Source organism: Eumetopias jubatus, unplaced genomic scaffold (genome assembly GCF_037043125.1).
Source record: "Eumetopias jubatus isolate StellerSeaLion01/CBP00866 unplaced genomic scaffold, mEumJub1_p1.0 scaffold_12, whole genome shotgun sequence".
NCBI classification, from domain to species: domain Eukaryota; kingdom Metazoa; phylum Chordata; class Mammalia; order Carnivora; family Otariidae; genus Eumetopias; species Eumetopias jubatus.
In genome coordinates, this window is record NW_028274818.1 from 25538212 (window position 1) to 25563293 (window position 25082).

Here is a 25082-nt window from a genome sequence, read left to right on the forward strand (position 1 = left end):
CGGAGGCTGCCCGACTCGGCTCACCCCTTGCTGAGGGCTTGCGGTGGTCACGCAGCGGGCCTGTGGGAGAAGCCGCCGGGCCAGCACAGCAGAGGGAGCTGGAAGGTGTGCCGCCTGTCTAGGGATCACGCCTGAGCCGGAGAGGCGCAGCCTCCCGGCCACACCCTGCCTAAACTCCTTCCAAACCGGCTCTCACCTAGCAGGCCTGTCGAGCACCCCACCCTCCCTCGGGGCCCCAGGGGAGCCTGGGAGAGCCAGGGTAACTCGGGGTTGGTGTCCACGGTGGCCACCCCTGCCCCTCTCCAGTGCCTGGTCGGGTCCGAGGGGCAGGGCTGGCCTCCTACCCGCCCATCAAGCCCAAGTCTGGGTCCCTGATGTTTCCTGGGGTCGGAGGTCACAGAAGTGCAGGTGACAGACAGGGTTGTTATCTGTATGGGGAAACTGAGGTCTGCAGAGGCAGAGACATGTCTCCGTGAGAAGGTGGCGGAGGGAGGACCCTGTGGGAGGGGACTGTTGCCCTCCCAGGCCCCCGCAGGCCTCCAACTTGGGAAAAGTCGGAGGTTGAGGGCTACCTTGCAGTCTTGCTGTTGCCTCCTATCCGAAGGTTCTGGAGCTTAGGGGCTGCCCTCGGGGGGGTGGGGGGGGGAGAGCAGCAGGGGCTTCGGAGCCAGACAGACATGGGTCAGAAGCCAGGTTCCTGCCCCCTCCTGCCAACAGGAGCTTGAGAGGTGCCTAGACCTCACTGAGCCTCAGTCTTCTCGGCTATAAGATGATGATACTATCCATCTCACGCCGCAAAATGTTTTACATCTATCCTCCCGCTCAACTCTGCGAGCAACACGGAGGGAGCCACGGTCCTGTCCGCTCCGCAGGTGAGAGCAATGAGAACGCAGGGGGAGAAGCCCAGCCACGCCGGGCAGGGTCCTGGGATCCCGGCAGGCAGGAGACCCGTGCCTGATCCGGGGCCATGGCCTTGACCCTGCTACACTCTGCTGTCTCCAAGGATGGCTGGGAGAAATGACGTGGGGCCGGGAGCTAGAAGGACAGAGTGCGGGGAGCAGGGAGCCGAGCCCCGTTTCTGTGAGGGGAAGAAGGACGAGGGGCTTCTTGGGCAAAGGGTGCCAAGAGGGTCCCAAGCAGAGGCAGCCGAGGGGGCTGCTCGGAGGGCAGGGACCCACCCCGAGGGCCCCCAGCTGTGCCTGTGGCTTCGGGTTCGTGGAAGGGGAAGGACTGGAAGTCTTGAAGCCGCTGACAGCAAGAGACAGCGAGCTGGGGATGGTGTGGTGAAGGTGGCCCCTTGGTGTCCATGAGCCGGTGGGGCTGAGGAAGGTATGCCAAGCTGCTGACGGTGCTTTCCTCTGGAGCAGGGGTCTTGAGGGATAATTTTACTCTCTACACCCCTCTGTTGTTTGCAGTTTTTCGATGACTGTGCATGATTTGAATTTTCTTTTAAAGGAAGAATAAGACTGGGGGGCCATAGGTCAAATGCTAATAGTGGGGGGACCACTTGTGGTTTGAGTTTCCTTGTTTTGTTTTGTTTTTTTTTAAAGATTTTATTTATTTATTTGACAGAGAGAGAGAGAGAGAGACACTAGAGAGGGAACACAGCAGAGGGAGTGGGGGGAGGGAGAAGCAGGCTTCCCGCTGAGCTGGGAGCCCGATGCGGGGCTCCATCCCAGGACCCTGGGACCATGACCTGAGCCGAAGGCAGACGCTTAACTGACTGAGCCACTCAGGCGCCCCTTGAGTTTCCTTGTTAAATTTTCTCTTTTTTGTTTTAAGATTTTATTTGAGAGAGAGAGAGCGCGCATGCACACAAGTGTGGGGAGGGGCAGAGGAAGAGGGAGAGAGACAAGCAGACTCCCCACTGAGTGGGAAGCCCAAAGCGGGGCTTGATCTCACCACCCTGAGATCATGACCTGAGCTGAAGTCAGATGCTTAACTGACTGAGCCACCCAGGAGCCCCTCCTTGTTAAATTTTCTACAACAAACATGTATTAATGATACTCAAAAATATTTTTAAATGAGATTACATCTGTAACATGTCTAGAGTTGCACTGTCCCAGTACAAACTTCCACCGTGATGGAAATGTTCTCTGCCTGTGCTGTCCAATACGGCAGATGCTGGCCACACATGGCTACGGGGCGCTTGAGATGTGGCTGGTGCAGCTGAGGAGATGAATTTCTAATTTTGTTTAATATTGACTCATTTAAATTTAATTTTAAATAGCCCTGGCTTGTGAGGGTCCAATAAGACTGAACGATAATGCTGGGTCTTAGGAGTCAGCTTCCTGCCCCGCCACCATCTGAGCCCCGCTGACAAGAGCTTTCTCCCCTACCCTCTCCCTCCTCCCTGGCTTCAGAGCTTCCTCTACGAAGCGCGGAGTCAGGGCCCCATCTGCCTCTCCCATACCATCTGACCTTCCATCTTTGACCATGCACAAACCACGGTCGTGCCTCCATCAAACCCCTCCCTGTGTGTGTCATGGTGGGGACCTCTCCTACAGGTGAGAGCCTAGGCTCAGCACCCCCTGACTGTGGTGATCTTGGGCAGTCACCTCCTGTTTCTGGGTCTCAGTTCCCTCATCTGTATAATGGGAGTATTGGCCAGAGATTCCATCAAGGCCCCACGGCCCTGCAGCTAACTGCTGAGGTCACAGGGTGGGGTCACGGGCATGACCAGCTGTACTGGGCACTGTTGGGAAGAGGGACTCAAGTAAGGCAGCGAAGTGGACTTGCGGAGGCTCTGGGTTGGGTGAAAAACATGTGACAAAGGATGTGTCATCGAGCAAAGAGACCTTGGCCAATCCAGCTCCCCTCTGGCAGTTACCTGCTCTTCCTTAGATCATAATTCCGTATTAGCAGTTACCAAGCTGTATTTTCATCGGTCTATATTTATCTTTATTTAAGGGTAGATTTCGAGATGCTCAAAGAGGAAAAGTTTGTGCAGCTCACCTCAGCATCGTCCATCTGTTACACAAAGCAGATATTCATACGGGTTTGATGAACAGAGAAAAGAATGGCTCGTTGGGACCCCCCCAGCCTTTCCCCTCTGGGACTGAGCATTATACTCTGGGGCTTGAAGGACCCCGCCTTGGGAAAACACAGAAAGCCAGTGGGGTTTGTATAAGTTTTGTCTTCCATTTCTGACTCTTTGAAAGTTGTTTTTTTTTTTTATCAACTCCCCCCAGCCCCCCACCCTAATCTTATCTTTCTCTGGCAGAGTAAAGAGTTTAATGGGATAAACTAATTCATACTAAGAGGTGACTGGCTGATGGTTTTACCCCTCCTCAGGTCACCTGCCTTGCACGTGAAGAAGCAACACTTAACCATGGGTGTCAGGCTTGCTATGAGCGGTGGTGCTGTCCTCAAGCCCAGCTCTGTCCCCGCTCTGCCATTCACCAGCTGTGCCCATGAGTAAGTTCCCCCATCTTGCTGAGACTCAGTTTGCTCATCTGTAGGGTTTGCCACACTCCAGGGCTGAGGTGAAGATCAAATGAATCAGTGCACACAAAATTTTTTAGCTGAAAAGGTCCCAGACAGAAAAAGGGATTGAAATTGCCATGACTTTGGGCCAGGCTGAGGCTTTCCCACACCCTCAAACCATACCTGAATAGACCATGGCTGTGTGTGGAAGCTACCACCTCCTTTTTAATCTTACAGCTGTCAAGCAGAGAGGAGAACCCTGGTATCGCTTTCATCTGTAGCCCCACCGCTGGGGGAAGGCGAGAGGGAGACCAGGATGCCCCAAGGAGCCCACCAGGCTCCTCTCACTCCCCTGAGACACCTGGGCTCCTCCTCCCCGCCCCCCAGCCTGAGCATCCAGCAGTGAGGACCCCTTTGGTGGTTAGAATGTGGGCCTTGAGGGCGCCTGGCTGGCTAAGTCGATAGAGCATGCCACTCTTGATCTCATGGTCATGAATTCAAGCCCCACACTGGGCGTGGAGCTGACTTTAAAAAAAAAAAGAACCTGGGTCCCGGACCTCTCATTGCTCAGTCTGACTCCTCTGTCAGCACACGGTACTGCTCACAGACCTCAGCCAAGCCAAGCCTCCCCTCCACACTGTAGGGGGCCTGCCCTTGAGTTAGGTTCATGCAGGGACACCTCTTTGGATCTTCCCTGAGACTCATTAGTGACATCAACCTCTCCATCCTAAGTTCTCCATTTGTGTAGCTTGGAGACACTGAGGCCCCAGAGAGGTTCCATGACCTGCTTGGTATCACACAGCATAGCTGAGTGTTAGCCCCCAAGCCCCAGAAGTTCTGGGGTGGGCGTTTCCTTTCCTCTCTGAAAGCTGTCCTCATTCCTGCCCCTTCCCAGTACAGTGGACTAAGAAAGCCGTTCCCCAGCAACCCACCCTCTGGGGTGTTGGCTGGGCAGCACTGATACCTGAACCACATATCCCTTCCCACCATGGAATGATGCCTTCTACCCGGCCTGCAAACCTGGGACCTGACCCAAGGCCCCTGCTGTAGGACTCTCCCCCTTCTTGCCTCTTACCCATCCTGCAATGCTCTGAGAAACCTCTAAAGCTCTCCATCAGACTGACACACTCTGTCCCAGAACCTCCCACCCCAGCCCCGGCTCCAGCATTTACCTCTGCCTTCCCTTGTTTCGGAGGGGTGTGTGTGTGTCCGTGTGTGTGTGTCCACTAGGCTGTGAACTCCATGAGGGCAGGGACCATGTCTTACTTTACTTACTGCTCTGAATCGTGTTTCTGAAATTTAACTGAACCTAAGGTGGGGTGGTTTGGAGGCCACACACCTGGACCCTCGGCCACTAAACTATGATGAGAGTTCCAAGACTAGTAGAGGAGGAAGAAGAAGGAGAAGAAGGAAGGAGACCCCCTTTTAGCCCCTTTCTCCTAAGCAACCATGTTGCATCTCTCAGGTCTTCCCATCCGTGGCCCCACCTGGCTGAGAAGATGAGGAAGAAGTTCCAGTCGGAGACACATAACAGGTCCGTGTTGGTGACTTGTCTCTTGCATGAGTTCATTTAATGCCCAGTTTCGTGGGAAACCCTCTCCTCCTCACCTCCACAGAGCTGGGGACCCAAGAGGGTGGGAATGAGCCAACTCAGCCTTCCTGCAGGAGACCAGAGAGCAGAGCCCCCAGACCAGCCAGAGAGACCCAGATATTTCTGAAGCATTTACTTCAAACTTGTCTCCTGTGAGCTGAAATTGCGGCAAGCACAACCAAAAGGGGCACCTGGGTGGCTCAGTTGGCTAAGCATCTGTCTTCAGCTCAGGTCATGATCCCAGGGTCCTGGGATCAAGCCCTGCATCGGGCTCCCTGCTCAGCGGGGAGCCTGCTTCTCCCTCTCCTTCTGCCTGTCGCTCCCCCTGCTTGTGTTCCCTCTCTGTCTCTCTCTCTCTCTCGCTCTGTCAAATAAATAAATAAAACTTAAAAAAAAAAAAAAAAGACAACCAAAGGAAGGCAACCAAAGAACTTTTAGCTGGAAGGTACATGGGCAGCAGAGCCCAGGCACCTGATCAGAGTTCAGGGAATCTCCTCTGGGTGCTTTTGGAAGCAGAGCCAGCTTGGTGGGTTGCTGCCTGGATCTGGTGCACAGTGGAGGGGACCTGTCCAGCACCGCTGGGTCCAGGCTACCTCATCTGGACAGTTGGCCTTGGGAAAGGGGAATCAAAGGCCAGAGATGGGCTGCTGGGGAGGGAGAGTCGCTCCTGGGGAGGGAGAGTCGCTCCTGGGAGGAGCTGAGTGTGGGAGGCAGGGCCGCCATCTCCAGCCTAGACTGCCCTTCTGGCTGACTCAGGTCCTGCCTGCAGGTCTGGATGTGCTGGGGCAAGTCGCAGCCTCCCCACCCTCCCCAAGTGCCGTGCCAGCACACTGGGTGGGGGCCGAGGTGCGTCCTTCCATTTTCATTCGGAGGTTGGCTACAACCCGTCCGGCTGAGGGTCACTGTTGGCCACTTTTTCAATCCCTGCCCGCAAGGAGGTCAGAGCCCTCTCTGGGGGCCCCAGATGGCCCAGCAGCGGCCTTACAATATCTCCCCTAGGGCAGATCTGGGGGTGGCCTCGGGCAGGCACCCACATCGGACGTCTCCTCTGAGCCTCACAGAAGTCCTGCCACTCGGGTAGCACAAGCATCATCACATTTCAGATGAGGAAACTGAGGCCCGTGACCTCACAGACAGGGAGTGGCTGAGTCTCTGCTCAAACCTGGGCCTCTGGATGCTGATTCCGGAGCCCCCCTCCGGCTGGAGGAGGGAAGGCCCTGCGTACTCGTATACTTGTAGGACCGGGGTGGCCCCGGCAGCTGGCCTGGGCCAAGCGGGCCTCATTCCGTCCTCCCTCAAGCTGGGGCCTGACTCCTTGGGACTGGGGTTTGTCCATAAGACTTAGGTGAAAGGCCTCTGGAATAAGAAGGTTCTCAGCTCCCGGGAAAGGGGAGCTGTGAGGGCCTCTCCTGGGCTGTCGGGGATCAGAGGCCAACTCCCTGAGTCACCCTCAGCCTTGAAGTTTTCTGCAGGGTCTGCCTTTCACTTCCTGGGCAATTCTTCTGCACTTGAACGTCCCCTGGGGTCAGGAACGAAGAGAAAATTACAGCTGCCTTGAGTTAGTCTCTGACCATATTCTAGGTGCTGGCTACAGCCTCGAGGCGCAGAATGTCATCTTTCTTGTACCCCAGACCCGCGAGCCCACACTCCTAGCCTGCTCCGAGGGCAGCTGGAGCCTTGTCTAGGGTGAGTGGCAGTGCTGGCATTTGAGCCCAGGTTGGCAGGCTCCAAAGCCCACGCTGTAATACTGGGATCTGGACTTCACTTCATGGCCCCCGCTCTGATGGGGGAATGAAGCCTGCCATGAGGATCCTTCCAGGTGCCCCAGCTCCAGCTCCCTCTTCTTCCACCCTGTGGCCCCAGGTCTCTCCTTCTGCCCCCTCCCTCCCCACCCTAGAATCAACCCAAGAAAACTGGAGTAACCTGGAGCAGCGAGGGGTGAGTCACCTGCCTCTGCCGGTTGGCTGTCAGAGGGCTTGATGTCTGCCAGGGCCCCTGCTACCGCTGGATCTTTCCGCCGGGCCTCCAGCAAAGCAAGCTCTGCACGGGCACGGTCAACAGTGCTGCTCCGGCCAGCCGCCTGCGTGCCCAGCGCCGCCCGAGTGCGAACACCAGCGCCAGGCCGAGATGCAGTCTCAACTGCCCCCACCAGGGGCTGCACACGGCCTGGCTGAGCCCCCCGGGCCCCCACGGGTGGCGCTGGGGCTCGCAGGACAGAGCCCCTGGGAAGGAGACCGGCCCTGTCGGTCCTGCAGTCTGAAGGAGGATGGTCCCCTGCAGAGCAGGCCACCCCAGGAACCCGCGGTGGGAGAAGGAGGCAGGTGTGGAGTGGGGACAATTCACCCCCTTTTTACAGAGGGAAGGAGAGGCTCAGACACAAGCAAGGAAGTGTCGGTGACCATCGGAGGAACAAAACCCCACTCCCAGTCAGGGCAGAGCAGGGCTTTACTAGCTGCCTCCCCTGTCAACTGAGGCCTGGGTGGCTCCCTCCTTTCTGCAGATGACCCTGTGGCTGGGGCTGATCTGTCCCCTTTTCTTGGACTTGTCACTTTGCAGCTTCAGTTATCAGCTGAGAATGACCCCTGCACTCCCTCCTTCCCTCCTCCCTTTTAGTGCGGACTGGGGTTGGCAGGGACATTTAAGAGCCAATGCGGGGGGGGGGGGGACAGGGGGGAAAGCACCTGACCTTGGGGAGGAATGTGGGAAATGTCTGCACCCTGGAGCAGCCACCCCCCACCTGGGGCCCAGGAATGCGGCCCTCAAGGGAGGTGTGTGTGTGGTTGGAAGAGAAGGGGGGTGCAGAGCCCAGGAGTGCCGAAGTGTGGGGTGGCCCCATAAGGTCACCTGCTGAGACTCCTACATGGTTACAGAGGGTGAGGATGAACTAATTCTGCCCTCCAGGGGGCGCCAGCACGCCACTCTCTCGGACCGGTTAGGGAGTGGTCCCTGACTCCTAGGGCCACCTCAAGCCCAGGGCCACAGATGCAGCTGCAACTTGTGACTTCTCAGAGCCCTTTGAAACCAGCAGCTACCACATCCATCCCCCATTACAGATGTGGGAACTGAGGCCCAAGAGGGGAATAGGAAATCGGCCACAGGTGTGCTAATTATGGGCCAGGACTCTGGGATGGGTGCCTTCCCCACACATCCTCCTGGCACCCGGCTCCCTCCTCTCACTAGGAAGATTTGGTGGCACCCCCATCCCCCTCCACACACACACACAAGGTCCTACAGGGTTCCTGCTGGGATTCCAGTGCCTTCTGTGAGTGCCCTGGACTGCCAGGGCCAGGAGCTGCACCCACAGGGCAGAGACTGGGGGCCCGGCCTCCGTGCTCAAAGCCTCACCGCAGCTCCTGGTGAGCAGGTGATCTGTGCTCTGGCTGGACAGCGGATAAGGTCCAGGTAACTCCAGCAGATGCCCCTCCTTGGGACTGCACCGGGAGACAAGGGTGTGTAAGGACTCTGCTGCCCTCTCGTGGCCACACGCGGGGCTTGCCTGATGCTGTCCAGGCCTCGGGCATCTCTCTCCCAATCCCCTCCCCCTGGAAAGGGCTCCTGGCAGCCGGATGGGCTGTCATCGGCTCACTTCCCTACCGCCGAGGCCACAGCTTTGGCTGCACAAAGCAGGACGGGAAGGGTGCGTGATGGTTTGTTCAGCGGTGGATCCTGGAAGAAGGCAGCCTCGGGCCAACAGGGGAGGCCCAATCTGTTACCCAGAATGCCTGGGTGTGGGGAGAGACCCGGTGCTTTCCACAGAGATGGCCCCATCAACCAACACTAGACAGGATGCTCTGAAAACTTAGAGGATATTTATTTTTCAGGAAAGTCCACCACAGCTGACGGGCACTACCCTCCACCGCTCCAGGGGATTTCTCTTTCGCTTTGCGAGAAATGCCCTCTCTTCTTGGAAGTGCCCGTGGGAAGGCTGGGATGTGAAGAGAAACCATACACAACACTCCAGAGCCTTAAAAAAATAAAGCAACAAACAACCTCCTCCACACAAATACACACATACAAAATAAATAGATGTATAAAAGAGAGGCTACGTTCCTCCCATCCTGGCCGAGGGGCTACTTTGGGAGAGTGGGGCTGGGTGGCTCTGTCCCCTTTCCCCCAGCCAGGATTATCCAGAGGCGAAATGGTATGGAAATGCCGGACAGCCGAGAACAAGCCAAGAACAAGCCCTGGCTTCCGGGAGAGGACCAGGCAGGCCCTCTCCCCGGAGCTCAGTGGGGGTAAGGTAACAAAGGAACAAATAAATAAATAAATAAATAGAACCCGTGCTCCCAGAGGCCTAAGGGCTTAGGCTGAGGCTCGAGGCCCCTGGGGCCTGTTTCCCTGAAAAGAGCAGATCCAGGGACAGGCAGAAAGAATCACGGGGAAAACACAAGTCCAAAGCCACCCCCCACCTGGCCTCCAGAGCCTGCATCCTTCATACCCTGGGAAAGGCCTGGCCCAGAAGTGAGCCTCAAACCAGTTCTGGAAGGAGGGGTGGACGGCGCCTACTCTCTGGCCCAGCAGGTGCCCAGAGGGTGGAAGGCCCTACCCTCTCTCCCTGGCATTCTCTGAGGCCAGCAGAACCCCTCCCCACCCCCACCCTTGCCCTCTGACCTCTACCCTGGCCATTTCTGTAGGAGGGAACTGTCCAGCCTCCGGGTTGGGCTCTTCCCTGGAAGGGAGAAGGGTTGGGGCCTGGCCCTCTCCTGCTCCTATTCTTATTGGCCTTCCTGACTTGCCGCATCCTGAGTCAGCTGGGACAAGTCCTGGGGTGACTAAATAATCTGGAACAGTCCATCCTGGTGTCCTCCTCTGCTCCCTTTGGCCACAGATGTCCCCACCGTCTCCGGTCGGGGCTGCCCTCGAAGCTCCCTTCAGAACATCGGGGGGAAGGCGGCAGACAGAAGCGAGAACAGAGAAGGGGGCAGGAGCTGCTAGAATGAACAGTTTGGGCAAGAGGCCAAACCAGACACACGAAGAAGTTCTGGGGACTCGGGAATGCCCGGGTCCCTCCTGGAGAAGCGCAGGCACCCTGGGGCCCCGGGAGAGCATGGGGTGGGGGCGGGCCGGCCGCTCAGCTGGGCAGCAGCACGTGCTCCAGGAGGTAGGTGAGGGAGTCCCAGTGCTTCCAGAGGAGGAAGAGGGCGAGGACCAAGAGGGCGGTGCTGGTGATGCGCAGGCGCGTCTTCATGAGGGGTGTGATGAAGCTGGCGACGGCGGACACGAACACCAGGAGCACGGCCATGAGCGCCAGGATCACATTGATGAGCTTGCCCAGCAGAGCCCGCGCGTTGGCGTTCTCCACGCCCTCCAGCTGCACCACCTGCTGCTGCTGCTGCTGCAGCTCCAACTTGGTGACCCGGGTCAGGCAGGACTCCACGGCCTCCTGCGGGGGGTGGGGCGCACGCGGGGGCTCAGGGAGGGTGTGGCCCCCCACCCCCACCCCAGGGGGGCTGCACCCTACTGCCCCTCGGAGAAGGTGACTACGCCCAGCGGCGGGGAGAGGCTGATCAGCTGCAGCAGGCGGCAGGCCTTTGATTACAACTATTTGGGGACGATGGCAGGAAACAGGAGTGGGGTGTGTGCGTGTGTATGTGTGTGCGTGTGCGTGTGTATGTGTGTGCATGTGCATGCGTGCGTAGGAGACACAGCTGGCCCAATCCCCGGGAGCTCCCTCTCCAGGCAGTCTGGAGCCTGGAAATCCCAACTACTCATTGGCAAGGCTGCCATCAAAGAGCCAGGGGCACGGGGCCCATCGGCTCGCACAAACCTGGCTTCGGGCCTGCCTCGCCCCTGTCTCCGCCCTGCCCCACGCTGCCCCCCGCGTGCCCAACTGCCCCGCCAATGGAACAGCCTGCGCCCATCATCCCCCCCTTGGTGGGGCCCTCCCCCTCCGGCGGCTCCCAGCTATCTCCGCACGTCCAGGCCCCCCCACCCCCTGCCCCCAGCCCCAAGGGTCAGGGTCGGGTCGCACCTGGATGTCCCGGGCCCTCTCATAGGACTGGTAGGCCACCTTCTCCTCCATGCTAGCCAGCTCCTGTTTCAGGTTGGTCATCTCATTCTGGTGAAGCTCCGTCAGGTCATTGAGCTGCTCCTCCAGGCGCTCGTACCTGGCCAAGGGACAAGGTGTGACAGCAGTCCTGGCCCCCTCACCTCCCTTCTCTCCCCACAATCCATTTCATTCCGCCACCCACCCAGGGTGTTCAGCCCTGTTCCAATTTTAACAGCAAGGACAATGGAAGTTACTACAGACACAGCCCTGCTTCCATGTAGACACCGGGCCAGGACTTCACGTACATTATCTCGTAGGTTCCCCGCCACCCTCAACCCCACAAGACAAGTACCTATGTCATCCCATTTTACAGATAAGACTAACACACAGAGAGGTGAAGGAACCTGCCAAAGATCAGAGTGCTCACGAATGGAGGAGTCAGGGACTAACGGACTTCAACAGAAGCCTGTGAGCCCTGGACTAAGAGGCTCTCCTGGGCACCAGGGACACAGCGGGACAGACACACGATCCCTGCTCTGCAGGCACACAATCTCCAAACACACACAGTGTGGGCTAGTTCGTTTTCAGGCAGGGTTTCCCTTCGACTTCCCAAAACTTCATATATATAAAGAAGAAAAAGGAGAAGTGCTAATTAAGGAAAAGATGGCCAAGAATCCCAGGGAGCGAGTGCCAAGTGCCATGCGAGAGGCACCGAGCACAAGGGTGGAAGGCGCAGAGGGGAAGGAGGGACCAGAGACTCCAGCATCAGCCAAAGCTTTAAACTGAGCATGCCAGATGTTCACGTACTTTGACTTTACAGGTTTGGACTCATTTAACCTTCATGAACCCTCGGAGTAAGGATTCATGTTATTCCCGCTGCACAGACAAGGAGACCAGGTGTGGAGAGCAGTAAGTATTTTGCTCAAGGTAAACAGCAGAGTAGAGCTGGGCGGGCTGGGGGGGATGAGGAGGTGTGGGGCGGTGGGAGGGCGCCTGGGTGGCTCAGTCAGTTAAGCGCCTGCCTTCAGCTCAGGTCATGATCCCAGGGTCCTGGGATGGAGTCCCGCATCGGGCTCCCTGCTCAGTGGGGAGCCTGCTTCTCCCTCTCCCTCTGCCTGCCACTCCCCCGGCTTGTGCTCTCTCTCTCCCTCTCTTAAATGAATAAAATCTTTAAAAAAAGAAAGAAAAAAAGAAAGAAAAAGAAAGAAAGAAAGAAAGAAAGAAAGAAAGAAAGAAAGAAAGAAAGAAAGAAAGAAAAAGAAAGAAAGAAAGAAAGAAAGAAAGAGAAAGAAAGAAAGAAAGAAAGAGAAAGAAAGAGAAAGAAAGAAAGAGAAAGAAAGAGAATAGAGCTGGGGTTTAAACGCAGGTAACTTGGCCTCAGAGTCAGTGCTCTTAATCTTTCCAGATGAGAAGCCACATAGCTGGTCCCTGCCTCAGTTTCCCCTCCTGTACACGGACCCCATAACCACCAAGGAGGGGCATTCAGTGCTCCTGAGACCGGCAGCACCTTCTCCCCACACACAGGTCCCATAACCCTATCTTCCAGAGGCTCTGACCAGTCTGGAGGAAGCCTTCCCAGGGCCTTCCCAGGGCCTCTTCTGGCTCCTTCCAGCAGCCTGGGACCTTTCTACGTGCACCTCCGTCTGCCTCCGCCACCTGGAGTCTGCAGACTGGGGCCCATCACTGACGGCCAGGGCCCCGCGGGCGGGGGCAGCGCCTACCTGTAGCGCTCCTCCTGCAGACACTGGGTCATGTAGGTGTAGTCCCTCTGCAGCTGAGCCTTCAGGTCCTCCATCGAGTCCTCCAGGTGGGACTGTCCGTCCTTGATGTCCCGCAGCTCCTCCAGCAGAGCGTCCAGGTTGCCAGGGGCCCCATACAGCGCGTTCAACTTGGGGCTCCCCAGCGCCCCTGCTGGCCCGGCCCCCGAGTTGCTGCCCGCCCCGGCCGAACTGGCACTGGCGCTAGAACACTCGTCGTCACTGCCGTACTTGGGGCTGGACACCAGGGTGGCACTGCCGCTCAGCGCCCGGGCCGCCTCCTCGGGAGGCCCGTCCTCCAGAGGGTCCTTCAGGTGGGCAATGTTGTCGGCGCTGCCGAACTTGTTGCGGATGAGGCTGGCGAACTCCCGGGGCTTGGACACCACAGCGGTGTGGGTGGCCTGCGAGAGGCCCGAGAGGCTGCCCTTGACGCCCTCCACCACGCCACCCCCGAAGCCACTGATGCCTGCGCGCACATTGGCGCCCACGTCCTTCAGCCCCTGCTGCATGTCCCGCAGCACGTCCTTGGGCTGCCGCGAGGGCCCATTCTGCTCAATCTCCTTCAGGCGCCGGCGGTAGTGCTCCAGCTTCTTGTGCAGCTGTGCGATGGTCTGTGCCGACTTCTGGTTCTTCTTCTCGAACACCTGCTTGATGCGTGAAGCCTGCTGCTTGTCCGCGTTGTTGGCCAGCTTCAGGTACTCGGCCACGTTGTCGTCCCGCGCCTCCTGCTCGATCTTGATCTGCTCGGTGATCTTCAGGATCTTCTGGTGCAGATGGTCAATGGCAGCCTTGGTCCGCTGGGGGTCCGGGGCCCCGTCTGGCACGTCCAGGCTGATGGGGCCATCGGTGTCACCGTGGCCAGGGCCGCCGGGGAGGCTCAGGGCCACCGGGTCTCCCTTGTCGACCTGGGGGAGAAGGGAAGCAGGGCAAGCATGGGTAAATCGCGAAACCATGGCAGGGGACACAGTGGGGATCTCTCGTGTGTCCCTGGACACCCCCGGACTTGGTTGCTCTGCCTGGAGGACAGATGCAGGATGAACAGGAAGCTTCAGGGCAAGAGTCCAAAATAACAACAACATAGTATTCCTTTTACAGCTACCATTAAAAAAAAAAAAGATTGTATTTCTAAGTAACCTCTGCATCCAAAGTGGGGCTTGAACCCACAGCTCTGATATCAAGAGTGGCATGCATGTTCCACCGATCAAGCCAGCCAGGTGCCCCTACAGAGGCCGTATTTGAAGGGCTCTCGCATCTGTGATCTACCTAATCCTCACAACTTCCCTAAAGTGCAGTCTAGGCAGATCTACCTTTGGCCCAGAGAGTTAAGCAAGTTGCTCAGGGACACACAGTTATGAAAGGATGGAACCTCTGACCCAGAACTCTTGTTGCTCCATCACATGGACTAAGCCGGTCTGAGGCTTCAGGGGAGAGTCACGGGACTGACTTGTCAGGGATGAGAAAACTTGTCCCTCTGGACCCAACCTCCCCAGAAAGCTCCTGCCTGGAGCAGGCCTCTCCCCGAGAGCTATAGTCTGGCCCCACACAGGTGCAGGAAGCCTCCCCGCCCTCCTCACCCCGGCTTCCCTGATGCAGTTCAGCAGGTCGCCGGCCTCTGCTGACACCCCCCCCCGGCAGCCCCTCCATCACCTTCCAGCTCTCTTGAGTCGTCAGCAACCTCTTCCGCTTCATGATGGTGGGAGCACCAGGCCCTGCCCAGTCTCCCCGATGCAGGAGAAGAGCACAGCCCCACCCGCCCTGTGGGCCAGGGCCTGGGGACTCGGGTCCCAGGAGCAACCCCCGGGGCCAAGGGCAGCAAGGGCTGGTCCGGGGGCCTGAGGGCAGCAGGGCCCAGCTCAGAGGGGGTGAAGGTGCAGGAAGGAGGAGACAGCCCCTTTCCACACCAGCAGGTAGGCTTCCCAAGTGCATTAGGATGACACAGAGGAGAGAGGCTGAGAAAAGATGGCAAGATGGGGCCGGTAGGGAGAAAGGAAAGAGGTCACAAGAGATAGGAAAGATGGGAAACCCAGGGTCAGATGAACGCGGGCGGGCCTGGAGTCCTGCTCTCCCAGGGCCGGCTCCCCCTCGGCTGCTGGAGGATCTCTCTGTCTGCAGCTGGGTCCCCAGTGTCTTATCGCCATGCAAGAACGGAAGCGGCACGAAATGGCTCAACCCTATGTATTTTTACACACAGCAACCCCCAGGACGGCCGGGTCGGATCATTCGCTCTTCGTGTGTGTGGGGCGGGAGGAGGTATGTGTGGGGGAAGGGGTTAAACACAAAGAGAGTGGCCCGGTCACACACACCGGAACCGGAAGCAGCCTGTGCCAACTGCAGGCAGAAGTCACTGCACTCGGCTTCTGCTGAGGTGCAAAGTTATTGGAAAACACTATTGAAAACAAAAGCCCTGCTAAAAATCATCAGGGGAGGGTGGCTCCTCTGGGGCCTGTTCAGGTCACAGAGTCACTGGGGATGCTGGGGACCACGCTGATCCCTTTTCCAATTTCTCCCCTTACATTTGCTTTGGGTCTCCCCTGGTGTCTCCTGGCCCTCCCTCCAGGTGCTCAGACCTCCAGAACCCTGGCTTCTCGGATTTTCTGACCTTGTATACCAGAGGAGGCACTTCCACAGTCTCCTTTAAATGATCTGTCCCAAGGTCTGTCACGCCAGTCCGACTTAAAACCCCATCCTGCAGTTAAAACCCCTTCTGCCTGTGCTGTTCCTGCAGTGAAGACAAACGGCCTGCCTCTCCACTGTCCTGACCCTCAGTACCCCCACCTGAGAAATGGAAAAATCCTGCCTATTCTCAGGTCTTTGTGAGGATTACACAAGATGATGTCTAGCAAGCACTTAGCCCAGTGCGGGGCATACAGAAGGCACTCATAAATGCTGTCTGAATCTAGGCAGCATAATTTGTGGTGGGGCGGGGTGGGGGATGAAGTTTAATTAAGAGATTATGCAAATCAATTCACTCAATACTGATACTACAGCACAGATAGGCAATACAAAAAATTAAGTTTTCTAGGAATACATGACTTTTTTTTCTTAAGAGGGGAGAGCACATGTGAGCAAGTGGAGGGGGGCAGGAGGGAGGGGCAGAGAGAGAATCTGAAGCAGGCTCCATGCTCAGCACGGAGCCCGACACACAGCTTGATCCCACGCCCCTGTGATCATGACCCAAGCCAAATACAAGAGTCACACACTCAACCGACTGAGCCACCCAGGCGCCCCTAGGAACACATGACTTTTAGGATTAAATAATCCAGTCCTCTGCTAAGGCCACTGTGCTTCCCAAAGAGGCTCAATTCTCTTTCCCCCTCTTTGTGGGAGAAAAAAAATCCAAAAAGCGAGTTTTGGATCTGGCTGAAGCCTGGCTTGATGCTCAGCGCTAGGCGGTTTTTTGTCTCTATGAGGAGCAGAGCATCTGTTGCAGGGACTGGGAGGGGTGTGGGAGGAGCTAACGAGACAGGGATGCTTTAGGACTCCAAGGGTGTATAAAATAGCAACTCTTCCCCCTACCTTGGCCTTAGTCCGGCAGCTTGGTGTGTCTCCTCCCGTGATTTAGAGTCTGTCTAGCTTACAAACGGAAAAGCAGAGTGGAAGCTGGCTGTGAAATCCCCATGAATGAGAGGAGAACAGACATTCCTGGGGAAATGAGCTGGGGCCTGATGATGGGCTGCAGTGGCCTGGGGCTGGGGTCCCGGCCCCCTTGCCTGCCCCTCTCCCCTGTCCTGGGGCCCAGACTCGAGCCTGGGGGTCCCGCAGCAGGACATCAGCTCCTTCCTGCCCCTCCACTGGCGTCTACCACATCTGGATCCCGCTGGGCACCTCCAGTCACGGAACACCTCCGCTCTGCCCTCCTCTCCCATGGAGGAAGGCACATGTTGGAGTTGGAGGAAGGTGGGGAGTTCTCCACGCTCCCCCACCCCAGCACACCCCCCCCCCCATGGCAGCAGGGCCCTTTCAGGGCTGAACCAAGACAGAGTGATTAAGGAACAGAAAGCCAAGAAGGTGGCAGACGGCAGGCAGAGGTACGAAGAGGGAGAATACTTTACCAAAGGAAGGAAAATTCACGCATAAGATGACAAAACGATGATGGATGGAATAAGCAGAAGAGGAGAAAGATATCTGAAAAAAAAAAAAAGCACACAGAAAACAAAAAGCACAAAGAAAAGCGATGAGACCGTGGCATTACTGACAAGAGCCAAGGAGGGAAGCAGCCCCAGTGTCCACGGACCGACGAGTGGATAAAGATGAGGCGGTGCGCGCATACGGTGGACCCTCCCTCAGCCGTAAGGAGGAGGGAAAGCTTGCCGTTCGCAAGGACATGGACGGAGCTAGAGAGTATAATGCTAAGCAAAATAAGTCAGTCAGAGGAAGACAAACACCATATGATTTCACTCACATGTGGAATCTTAAAAAACAAAATAAACAAAACGAGAAACAGACGCCTAAATACAGAGAACACACTGGTGCTCACCAGAGGGCCGGTGGGGGAGGGGTGGGTGAAACAGGTGAAGGGGACGAGGATTTAGACTGAGAAGCCCGGCTCTGTCCCTCACACGCTGTGTGCCCTTGGAAGTGTCATTAACTCTTCTGGGCCTGCATCTTCTCATCTGGAAAGGGGAGGCGATTCTACCTGCCTTAAAGGGCTGTCGGGAGGATGAAATCAGACACAGTACAATCTCAGGGCAGCCGGCAGGTGCTCAAAAACAAAAATAAATCGGTACTTCACACTCACTCGCGTGGCTGCAATGTTTAAAGGGAAAATAACAAGTGTTGGCGAGGATGCGGAGAAACTAGAGCCCTCGCACCTGCTGGTGGGAACGGAAAGAGGTGCAGCCGCTGCGGGAAGCGGTTTGGGGGTCCCTCAGTAAGTTAAACATCGGTCTGCCATATGATCCCCCAATTCCACTCCTGGGTCTACACCCAGAGGAATTAAAAATGGGTGTTCAGGGGCGCCTGGGTGGTGCAATCAGTTAAGAGTCCAACTCTTGGTTTCAGCTCGGGTTGTGATCTCAGGGTCCTGAGATCGAGCCCAGCATCTGGCTCCACACTCAGTGCGGAATCTGCTTGAGACTCTCTCCCTCTGCCTCCGTCACTACCCCCTGCTCACTCTCTCTCTCTAAAATAAATAAATCTTGGGACGCCTGGGTGGCTCAGTTGGTTAAGCGTCTGCCTTCAGCGCCGGCCATGATCCCGGGGTCCTGGGTCAAGCCCCACATCAGACTCCCTGCTTAGCGGGGAGTCTGCTTCTCCCTCTGTCCTCTGTCCCTTTCCCCTGCTCATTATCTCTCTCTCAAAAAAATAAATAAAATCATGGGGCGCCTGGGTGGCTCAGTCGTTGGGCGTCTGCCTTTGGCTCAGGTCGTGATCCCAGGGTTCTGGGATCCAGCCCCACATCAGGCTCCCTGCTCAGCAGGAAGCCTGTTTCTCCCTCTCCCACTCCCCCTGCTTGTGTTCCCTCTCTCGCTGTGTCTCTCTCTGTCAAATAAATAAATAAAATCTGTAAAATAAATAAATAAATAAATAAAATCTTAAAAAATAATAAAATAAAATAAATCTTAAAAAAATTAAAATTAAAATATTTAAAAAAATAAAAATGGGTGTTCGAACACGTGCTTACACACAGATGCTCACGGCAGCACTTCTCACAATAGCCAAAGGGTGGACACAACTCAGATGTCCATTAGCCAGTGAATGGCCAACAACACTGGTACATCCACACGGTGGAATATTATTTGGCTATAAAAGGAATGAAGCAGCTCCGATACATACTACAACATGGATGAACTTTGAGAACATCCCACTAAGCAAGAGAAGCCAGACACAAAGGTCACATACTGAAGGATTCCATTTATGTGAAATGTCCAGAATGGTTAAATCCATAGAGACAGAGGCAGGGTAGTGGTGGCCCCAGGGGCTGGGAGCAGGGGAGGAATGGGGAGTGGCTGCTTCACGGGTCTGAGTTTCCTTTGGGGTGATGACCGTCTTCTGGAACTAGACAGAGGTGGTGATTACAAAACCAGGATGTGGAAGGCAAGGGGTCCTCCAGCCTGCTGGCTCTGGCCACAGCTCCAATTAATGTCCTATCACTGCGTGGGCCTATGGGAGGGTACCTGGTCCTTCGTCTTACTGTCTCATTTTCAACAGGGCAGAAGCTCTTTCTAACTCACTCCCCACCCCCTGTCCTGGGGCTGGGTCCAGATCGTTCAAGTCCTGGTCACTGGGGGATGAAAATCCCCTGGGTCCCCCAGCTGGGGCATGGCAGTGAGAGGGCTACACGGGCATCACCTCTCCTCTCTCCAAACTGTCACAGAGCCTCACGCGGCCCAGGCCACCCAGCCCTCCGTCCATGCCCTGTGGCCAGCACCACACCTGGAGTTGTGGCCCCAGCACCATGGCCTCCCCACCCCTCTCTCCTGAGGCACCTGACCCCAACACGAATCCCTGTGCACGGGCCAGGCAAGTTCTTACAAAGGGAGAATGGTGGAGGGAGGGTCATGCTTCCTTCCACGATGCCATTCCATCCCCAGGAGGCCACGTCATGCCCCCCACTCACAACAGTACCTACCGGCCAGGGCTGAGGTCATAGACCTTGTTCTAAACAGTGACTGAGATCCATGAAGTCCTGGTGAATGTTCTGGAAGAGCCAGAGATGCGACGTTGTCTGAAGTGTCCAGGGTGCAACTTTCTTCCTCTCCCTGCTTCCTGCACCTGGAAGCACCCCCTCCACGTGGCCTCACAGAGCTGTGGACTCTCCTCCCTGCCCCCTTCTGGCAACTCTGAATGAAGCCAGATTAGGCACACTGCCAGATTACAGGAGCTCCCAGGCCCGGGCTCCTGTGGGCCTCCTGGGGCTCCCAGCTCCTCCCAGGCCTGAGCTCACGTCCTCTGTTAACTTGGGCCCAGACATGGGGCAAAGGCTTGCCCTCCTGCACACCACCCAGCCTGGCCGCCCGGATCCCTGAGGCCAGGAGCACACCGTACACGCTCCAGGGCCCGGAAAGCGTCCCGGCTTTCGTGAAGCTCTGTGCAGGGAGGGCAAGGGACCAGCTCTTGTGAGATGGGGATCATGGTTCTATTTCTCCAGCAATGGACTAAATACACGAAGCGTTCTTCAAGGTGAGCCGTACAACAAGCACCACTTGCAAGGAGGGTGTGCTCCACACCTGGGCTCCCACGTTCCCACGAGGCTGCAGAGGGCTCCCAGCCTGACTCCCCGCCCCAGGGTACAAGAGCCCCTTCCCGGATTTACAAAGTACTACTGTTAGGGACCCCAGGGCAGGCTGACCCAGAAGATGAGGACTGCCCATCCTAGCTCTCTGCCCGGGGATCGGAAAGCCAACACTAAGGTCACTCCTAGACCTAAAAAAAAAAAAAAAAAAAAGGAGAAGGGAGGGGAGAAGAGCCCTAGAGCTTCTGTGCTTCCCTTTAGGAGAGCAGGCAGCCCCTGCCATCCTAGGACAGGTGGCCTTCAGGCTCCCTCCCAGGGTGGGAACAAGAGGGTCTGTGGATCTGGCCAAGCAGGCTGAGATCTATGCAGGATGCTGCTCCTGAGCAGGCCTGGGCTTCCAGGGGCTAAGAGCCCAGAAGGCAAGTGTGTTGGGGGCCGTGGGGCCCACGTGACTGAGCAGAGATGCTTCCATCTGCTGACTTCTGGCCCCAGGACGCTGATCTGAGCACCCCTCTCGGGAGGGAGAACACTCAGATTCAACTCTTTCTACCAGTTCCCAGGGGGAAAGGGAGGCAAGGCCGGGACCAGGACGGAAAAGAACGCTGATGGCCAGCTAACATCCTTCTGCCTAAACAGGCAGTTTGACCTGATGGAGAAGCAGAGAGGACAGGGACCTGACATCTCCCACAACAACCTGATATTCCAGCCGGAGCTGGAAACATGATCCCAACCCCTGGTCCTGGAGTCAGGGGCTGCCCCCATCCTCCCAGATCGGTAGGCATAGCCCGTGGGGCCGCAGGCTCTTTCTCTGCCTGGCGGGGGTGGGAGGGCAATTTGCAGTCCCCCAGTGCCGGCTCTGGACACACCACCCCCGCTGAGCCAGGCACCCCCACATGGGAAAGGTGCAGGGCAAGGGGGATGGGGACGGTCCCCACCCACCCGGCGGTCCCACTGGTGCCTGGGAGCCTAAGCGGCTTTTCTCCAGAAGGCAGGGACGCAAATGCTGAGGCACTTAATGGGGTACACGTGGGGGGCCGTATGTACACCCAGGTCTGTTCCCCGGGGTACAGTGGGGTGAAGAACTGCTGCAGCGAGGCCCCAGCCACCACAAGGGGGATTCACGGGGTAGGAGTCCTAGGGCCCTGGCTCTTCCTGTGGTGCCCCTTCCCTCCTGCCATGGCATGGCCTCAGCGGCTTTACAGGGAACTGCATGCTGCAACAAGGGATTTGAGGGCGCGGAGCGCAGATGAGGAAATACACTCGCTCATCCTTTGGGACAGCACGTGCGATCTCACGGCAGCTGGGCACTGGGGTGGAGGCCTACCTCAGCCTCTGCCTGCAGCCGGCAGGCGCCCCCTCCCACCTGGCCCTCAGGGCCACCCTCTTCTCTTTCTCCCCTAGCTTCCCGTCCTTTCTGACAGGCCCATCCACTGGTTCTGGTCAAATCCATACCCTCCCCTCAGTTACCTCATCCCCTGCCTTGCTGACAACAATGTCCTTCTCCACACAAATGTCCTGCACCCTCCCCTGCCTCCTCACACTGGTTCCTGGGTTGGCCCGGAGCTACCCTCCTGCCCTGGGGCGTCCTCCGTTTGCCATCCTGCAAATTCTCCAAAAGCTCCAGGCACCAAGCACTTTGCTCCTTCTGGACCCCCCACCGTCCACCTGGGGTCAGTGCTCATGGGACCTTCACGCCCCTCCCTCCCTGGCAATGTTTGTAGGCAGAAGTGATCGAAACCAGGCACACACCTCCCACCTGATTTCACATCAGCTCCTCGGGCTGCGAGAGGAGTGACGCATGGCCACCGGTTTCTAGAGGCATCTGTGCTAGGGTTCAGCCATGCTCCCACACAAGACCCCCCACCCGACCCCAGGGGCCCTCCCGACACTCCTCAGCCGAGGCCTGGTGTTCACCCCCTCCTCCCTTCTCCTATCCACAAAGAGTTCTAAGGGAGAGAGGGGGCCACACCTTGAGAGACCAGAGGGTAAGCACAAGGCGCCTGGCTTTCTCCCAACCCTGCCCAGTGAGCTTCTCTTCTCCCACCCCCCAGGGGCCTCACCTGTGTGGGTACCGCTTCCCGAAGCCGTGCTGGTGATGGGGTGCCAGGACCTCTGGGGCTCCAGCTTTCCCCGGGCTGGGTCAGGCCCCCGGGGTCACAGTCCCTGGGCAGCACAGGGCTTGCCAAGGGAAGCCGGGGTCTGCGAGCAGGTGTTCCCAAGCTCCCAGGCTCTGCAGCCGCCATCTCCAGCCTGAGGCCCAGCCTGGGGATTAGGGGCGGATTGCTCTGGGAGATTCCCCTCCCCTGGGCTCATAGGCTGTTCCTTCCCAACTGGGAGGAGACAGGCAGGATCACTGAGCGGGCAGACCCAGCTCTGATGAGGTGCCCCCCTGCTCTGCCCATCCGCAAGTCCAGCTGTTGCCACAGTGAGGTCAGTGTGCATGACAACCCCCAGGTGTGACAGGCAGCAACTCCAGCCCCGGTGGGGGTGGGGCAGTACATGGGGACACAGGTACCTGCACCACGCACCCACCTAGACAGGTGCTCTGCTCATCCCCTCCCATCGCGCATGCCTCCCACCATCAGAAGCCCTTCTCACAGAGGCACGGTCCCATGGACTCCCCTTTTTCACCTTCTAATGGAAGTAGGGCTCCTAGCCAGCCTTCCGGGATGGAGGTCTCGAAAGCCAGAAAGGCTGGAGCCTGGAGGGGACTTCTTGTCAGATCCTAACACAGCAAGCTCAGCCTGGAGCCCCTTACCCCTCTCCCTGCTGCTCTGCTCACTGGCTTATGGCACCGTCACTCCCAAGGCGCCCTCCCCATCCAAGAAGTCCCTGGGGGAGTCAGAACTCAGCCAGCCTCATCTGCGGGACTCCTCTGCTCTCAGATTTTCTTCCACAAATCCACTCTTCTTGGACACCACTGCAACTACTTCTCCTCTGGCTTCTGCTCCCCATTCCCTGCTCTCCTCCCCACCCCATCCCCACCCCTCCACCCCCAGCATGGCCCAGGCAAAAACACCCAAGAGCAAACACAGATGGCAAACTCACAGCAGTCCCGACCTCCTGGGACTTCATCTCGACTCTCCCAGCAGGAAATCCTAGGAGTGGCCAGCAGAGGGGGCGAGAGGGCCACAGTTGAGGAGAGGACGCTGTGAGCAGGCAGACAGGACGGCCTGCCCGGTTCAGGGCCCAGCTGGGTCTCTCAGGGAGGCTTCGGAAGCAGACTCACCAAAGGCACGGATCCTGCACCTACTTGAGCCAGGCAAGGGGCTCAGGGCTTAAATACGGAGGGTCCACACGTGGTAGGGTGGTCCCAAGAAGGTGCAAAGAGATAAGGAAGGCCCAGGGCTATCTCTGGGGCCCAAGGCCAGGGCAACCAGCCAAAAACACCAAGAGCAGGAGTCCCCACACCCTGGGCTCGTGAAACCTTACAAACATTAATGGTGGCCAACGACTTGGAGTTTGTGACGACAGGAACCTAGCAAAAGCCCATCACATAGGTCCCAATTTCTGAGGCCAGCTCAGCCAGGAGCAGTCAGGAAACACTTCCATCAGTTCCCGACATCTGAAAACGATCTCCCTCCTATGATACCCGATTTTTACTTTAGCATTATGCACCACTCCTCTTGCATAATGGTTATGTGTAAATAGGCCTTAGGTCTTACTTCCCCGAGGAAGGCACGAATCACATCTTAAATATATCCGGGCCCCTCACGGTGCCCAGCATAGGACTGACCCTCCCTGCATATGCAGAATGACCGAATGACCTGACTCATCAAGCAGCAACAAACATAGTGCATCTACTACAGCTCTGTCCTGCATGGCCACACAACACAGCTGGGTCTTCTCGAGCAAAGACATCTCTCTCCTTCCAAGACGAATGACGGTCCTATAAAGTAATAATATCTAAGGCAAAGCGTAGCGGGACCAAAATTTTTTAAAGCATATTTTTGCACTCATTCTTAACGCAGTCTAGATAATAACATTTTGGCTACTTCAAAATTATCATCAAAAGACTACCTTTTTCGAAATCCAGAGCAGCTCTTACTGATTTTTTTCCCCAGTCTTTCTCACTGCAAAAGTGTTTTGTTTTAAGATTTTATTTATAAATCATCTCCACACCCCACGTGGGGCTCAAACTCACAGCCCTGAGATCAAGAGTCACACGCTCCACCGACCTAGCCAGCCAGATGCCCCTGCAGAAGTGTTCTGTTTAAGAAATTTTGGTTGGAAAACATCCATAACCAATCAAAAAAGCCATAATTTTAAAGGCCTTATTTTTGTATATCATGTGTCAAGTCAAATTCAGCATAATAACTAGGAGTGCTTCAAAAAATGTTTGTTGAATAAATGGAACAATTAAAAAACAAAAAAACAAAAAACAACAAAAACCACCCATCTCTCCCCTGCCTCCCTCCTTTCTAGGCTCCACCAAGCTAAGATCTGTAACTTTCCCTACAAGCAGAGCAGAAGGCCGTGCCAAAAGGCCAGAGCTGAGGGGGCTGGGGGAAGCTAAGCTCTGGGGCTCTCTCATGAGTCTCATTCCCTGGGCTGCCCAGGATCGTGAAGGCTCAGATGCACCAGAAAGAGGTTCCTGCAAAACACACTGCACCACCAAGATGACCCGGAGGAGAGTCACCGTACACAGGCCTCCGGTGTCTCCCTCAAGGGAGGGTTCAGCTCCTCGGCTCCGGGGACAACCCACCCATCTGCACAATAACCGAACAGCAGGAAAAAGGGGGGTGGAGCGCAGGGGTGAACCAACAGTCTGCTAAGAGAAAAAGAACAAACAGGAATCAGGGGGAGGTCTGCCAGGCAAGCCAGAGGGAGAGAGATCCCTTTTCCTCTAGAGTCTGTTCTTGTCTTTACACATATGAAATGTCCCCAGACCTATCAAGGACACAGAATTCCCTGCCCTGGGGGTGGGAAGCAGGGAGCCCGAGGCGTCGTGAGGTGGTAGGAGAGGTGATGCGAGGCCTGGATTTGGGTCTGAGTTCCATACTTGCTCTGGGACCTCGGTCAAGTCCGCACAGGCCGTGAGGCTCAGTGTCCCCAAGTGCAATGGGAGGAGGCATGTGGGAAGAGCAGGGGAGCCTGGGAAGCCCTGGCGGAAGGAGACTGCATCACAGGAAGACTCGCCGAGGC

General features: G+C 56.8%; 2 protein-coding genes across 5 annotated transcripts in view; one reads left to right on the plus strand and one right to left on the minus strand.

Moving 5' to 3' along the window:
• Nucleotides 1-2921: 2921 nt before the first annotated feature.
• On the plus strand, nucleotides 2922-6949 carry LOC148162778 (uncharacterized). The gene is made up of 5 exons (XM_088017370.1): nucleotides 2922-3120; nucleotides 3295-3417; nucleotides 4892-4960; nucleotides 6599-6703; nucleotides 6915-6949. Exons 1-5 carry the CDS (start codon nucleotides 3020-3022, stop codon nucleotides 6937-6939), a joined length of 423 nt encoding a protein of 140 aa, XP_087873496.1. The 5' UTR covers nucleotides 2922-3019; the 3' UTR covers nucleotides 6940-6949.
• Nucleotides 6950-8804: 1855 nt separating this feature from the next.
• Nucleotides 8805-25082, minus strand: part of TMCC2 (transmembrane and coiled-coil domain family 2) — a 39562-nt gene continuing 23284 nt past the window's right edge. For 3 of the 4 annotated variants that reach the window (XM_028120227.2, XM_028120228.2, XM_028120229.2), the window contains 3 exons: nucleotides 12728-13668; nucleotides 10989-11124; nucleotides 8805-10400 (listed from right to left, as the gene is read on the minus strand). In XM_028120227.2, coding sequence (XP_027976028.1) covers nucleotides 10089-10400; nucleotides 10989-11124; nucleotides 12728-13668 — 1389 coding nt within the window. In that variant the 3' untranslated portion in view covers nucleotides 8805-10088. Of the gene's footprint in view, nucleotides 10401-10988; nucleotides 11125-12727; nucleotides 13669-22985; nucleotides 23036-23166; nucleotides 23176-25082 lie in introns of those variants that run through there. The other variant, XM_028120231.1, reaches the window with a different exon arrangement.

Excerpts from the sequence above, each read along its gene's own strand:
- LOC148162778 (XM_088017370.1), top strand. The coding sequence starts at position 3,020 with ATGGCTCGTTGGGACCCCCCCAGCCTTTCCCCTCTGGGACTGAGCATT. Across the intron at positions 3,418-4,891 it reads TTCACCAGCTGTGCCCATGA|GTCTTCCCATCCGTGGCCCC; the intron begins GTAAGTTCCCCC and ends TGCATCTCTCAG. Across the intron at positions 4,961-6,598 it reads CAGTCGGAGACACATAACAG|GTGCTGGCTACAGCCTCGAG; the intron begins GTCCGTGTTGGT and ends ACCATATTCTAG.